This window comes from Apteryx rowi, unplaced genomic scaffold (assembly GCF_003343035.1).
Source record: "Apteryx rowi isolate R43461 unplaced genomic scaffold, aptRow1 scaffold_1669, whole genome shotgun sequence".
Lineage (NCBI taxonomy): Eukaryota > Metazoa > Chordata > Aves > Apterygiformes > Apterygidae > Apteryx > Apteryx rowi.
Window position 1 is genome coordinate 9,964 of NW_020447940.1, and position 3,581 is coordinate 13,544.

General features: G+C 59.6%; 1 protein-coding gene across 1 annotated transcript in view; it reads left to right on the forward strand.

The window, feature by feature from the left end:
* The window catches only part of CARNS1 (carnosine synthase 1), a gene marked incomplete at its 5' end in the record, with an annotated part of 10,059 nt that extends 9,332 nt beyond the window's left edge, over window positions 1–727 (forward strand). The window contains one exon of the mRNA XM_026060198.1: window positions 653–727. Within this exon, the coding sequence (XP_025915983.1) occupies window positions 653–727 (75 nt within the window). The remainder of the gene's footprint in view (window positions 1–652) is intronic.
* Window positions 728–3,581: the final 2,854 nt, after the last annotated feature.

Here is a 3,581-nt window from a genome sequence, read left to right on the forward strand (position 1 = left end):
GGGGAGACCCTGCAATAACAAACTGGTGCGGGGAGACCCTGCAATAACACACCAGCACCAGGGGAGACCCTGCAATAACAAACTGGTGCGGGGAGACCCTGCAATAACACACCAGCACTAGGGGAGACCCTGCAATAACAAACCAGCACCAGGGGAGACCCTGCAATAACAAACCGATGCGGGGAGACCCTGCAATAACACACCAGCACCAGGGGACCCTGCAGTACAAAACCAGCACTGGGGGACCCTAAAATATTAGACCTGTGGGGAGACCCTACAATAACAAACTGATGCGGGGAGACCCTGCAATAACACACCAGCACCAGGGGACCCTGCAGTACAAAACCAGCACTGGGGGACCCTAAAATATTAGACCTGTGTGGGAAGACCCTATGATAAGGGACTATCCCTGGGGAGACCCTATGAAAACAAACCAGTGCGGGGGAGACTTTCCCATAACGTAAAGCCCCAGGGAGGACCAACAATAGCCCAGGGCCCCAGGAGACCCTACAATAACATGCCAGCATGCCTGGCCCAAGTCTCCATGTCCCCACTGTCCTAAGCAGCCCAGCAGAGATCCACCAGCGCATGTCCTCTCAGTCCAGGGAGACCCTACAATAACACCCCAGCACACACTGCTGTGTTGTGGTAGGGTCACAACAGCAGTGGTCGACAAGCCAATAATAATGTTGTGGTCCTACAACGGTGCAGCAGCATCCTCAAGTGACCCTGCAATAACAACCTGGGCGCACAGCTCGGGAGCCCAGCTGAGGCCACAGCACCACTGCAGTGCTTTTGTCACATCCCCGAGGGAGGGAGACCCTACAGCAACACACAGCCTGGGCATCCTGGGGGCCCCGCAATAACACACAGCCTCTCCGGTCCCTGGGACCCTATCGTAAAACTGGGACCTCCTGGAGACCCTACACTAACACTGGGACCCTGAAATAATGGTAGTCTGTGTAGTCGCTGAGAGCCTAAGACAGCATTGTACCCTACAATGACACACAGCCCGTGTATGCCCTGTGACCCTACAATAACACTAGTGACCCTCTAACACGCAGCCCACGTAGTTCCACGACCCTTCAATAACACTGTGGCCCTACAGCCCCACGCAGCCTGTGTACTCCCACTACCTGACAATAACACTAGTGACCCTACAGCCACACACAGCCTGCGTGCTCCTGTGACCCTACAATAACACTAGTGACCCTCTAACACGCAGCCCATGTAGTCCCACGACCCTACAATAACACTGTGGCCCTACAATAGCACACAGCCTGTGTACTCCCACTACCTGACAATAACACTAGTGATCCTACAGCCACACGCAGCCTGTGTGCTCCTGTGAGCYKACAATAACACCAGTGACCCTACAGCCACACGCAGCTTGTGTACTCCCACTACCTGACAATAACACTAGTGACCCTACAGCCCCATGCAGCCTGTGTACTCCCACTACCTGACAACAACACTAGCGACCCTACAGCCACACGCAGCCTGTGTACTCCCACTACCTGACAACAACACTAGTGACCCTACAGTAACTGTGCGGCCTGACGCGGTCCAGGGTTGCTGTCCCTCTGGAGAGGGGCTCCCTGCGCCCTTCCTTCAAGATGACGTCACAACCAGACTCTATGAGGTCACAGCACYGGGCGATGACATCACAGGAGGGGGCGGAGCAACGAGGAGCACCAGGCGGAGAGCGAAGGGACGGAGCCCCCAGGCAGGGCGGCGCAGGCGGCGGGGGCCCCCCGCCACCCCAATAAAGGCCGTGCACAGCCGCAGCCTCCCCGTGTCGTTGCCCCGCGGCAGGGGCCGGCGGCACCGCGGGGCTCCGCCRCCGCTGGCTCCCGGCGCGTCCCCGGGCCCCTGCGCAAGCGGTGACATTTCAGCCTGAACTCCTGCCCTTTGGCCACGGCCGGGCAGAGCCCCCCACGCCGCAACCCGATCCCAGCCCGGGCACCGCGCCAGCCCGGGGGCCGGGCGCTGCCTGCCGGGCAGGGGCTTAGCTCAGCAGCGCCTGCCAGGGCCCTGCGTGCGGGCTGTGCCCCTCGCCTGTGCCGGCGGCGAGGCGAGACTGGCCCTCTGCCCGCCCGGGGACACCAGCTGTTCCCGGTCAGGATGCCAGGTGCCCGGCTCCGGTTACCGGCAGGGAAGAGCTGCAGAGCCGGCGGGGAGGCAGGGCCGGGGCAAGGGGTGCCAGGCACCGAGGACAAGGGCAGCCACGCCGCCAGGGTGGGCCAGGTGGGGAGATGCCGCAGACCCCAGGGGGACACAACCGGGCTGGGGAGCAGGGAAGTGCCCTGGCCAGGGACAGTGACAGCCCGGCACAGCTGGGGACAGCTGGATACAGCAGGGCACAGTCCAGCACGGTCTGGCGCAGCCCGACACAGCCAACCTCAGCCTGGTACCACCGGGCACTGCCCTGCACCGCCTGGCAAAGCCCGACACAGCTCAGTACCGCCCAGAAAAGCCCAATAGAGCCCCCAAAAAACCAACAAGCCCAGCAAAGCCCGAAAAAGCCCAGCAAAGTCCACGACCACCCCAAAGAGCCCAAAACAGCACAAAAAAAGCCCAGCACAGGCCAGAACAGCCTTGAACAGCATCCCCCCTCCAAAAAAAAAAGCTGAAAAAAGTCCCCAAATAGCCCAGAAGAGCCAGAAGAGCCAGACGAGCCCTGCACTACCCAGAACAGCCCAAAACAGACCCAAAGAGCCCAAAACAGCCCAGATAAACCCAACATAGCCTGGAAAAGCCCCCAAAAGAGCCCCAAACAGTCCCCAAAGGCCCCCCAAAAGCCCCCAAACTGCCCCAAACTGCACAGCAATGCCCAGAACTGCCCAAGAAAGCCCAGCCCGGAACAGCCCTCCAAAGCCCCCAAAAGTCTGGCAGGGCCCAGCACAGCCTGAAAAAGCCCAGCAGAGCCCAGCCCAGCCCAGCCCAGAATACCCCCAAACAGCCCCAAACAGCCTGAAAAAGCAAAAAAAAGCCCAGCACAGCCCCAAACAGCCCCCCAAAAGCCCGGCACAGCCCTGAACTACCCCCAAAAGCCCAAAGAAGCCTGGAAGAACCCAAATAGCTCAAAACAGTCCGACACCACCCGACAAAGCCCAGCAGAGCCTGGCACAGCCCAACAAAACCCGAAAAAGCCCAGCAGAGCCCAGAACAACCCAGCACAGCCTGGCACTGCCTGACACAGACCAAAAAAGCCCAGCCCAGCCTGAAACAGCCCGGCACAGCCCAACAGAGCCTGAAAAAAAACAACAAAACCCAGCAAAGCTTAGAACAGCACAACACAACCCAGCTCACCCTGGCACAGTCAGGAAGAGCCCAAACAGCTCCAAGCAGCCCCAAGCAGGCTGATATAACCCGAAACAGCCCAGCCCAGCCTGGAACAGCCCGGCACAGCCCGAAAAAGCCCAGGAACCCCAGACCCTGGAGGCAAGAAAGAAAGTCTGGAGAAAGGAAGACTTTYCCTTGGTTGAGGAGGATCAGGTTAGAGATCATTTAGGCAAACTTGACGCCCACAAATCCATAGGCCCCGATGGGATGCACCCACGAGTGCTGAGGGAGCTGGC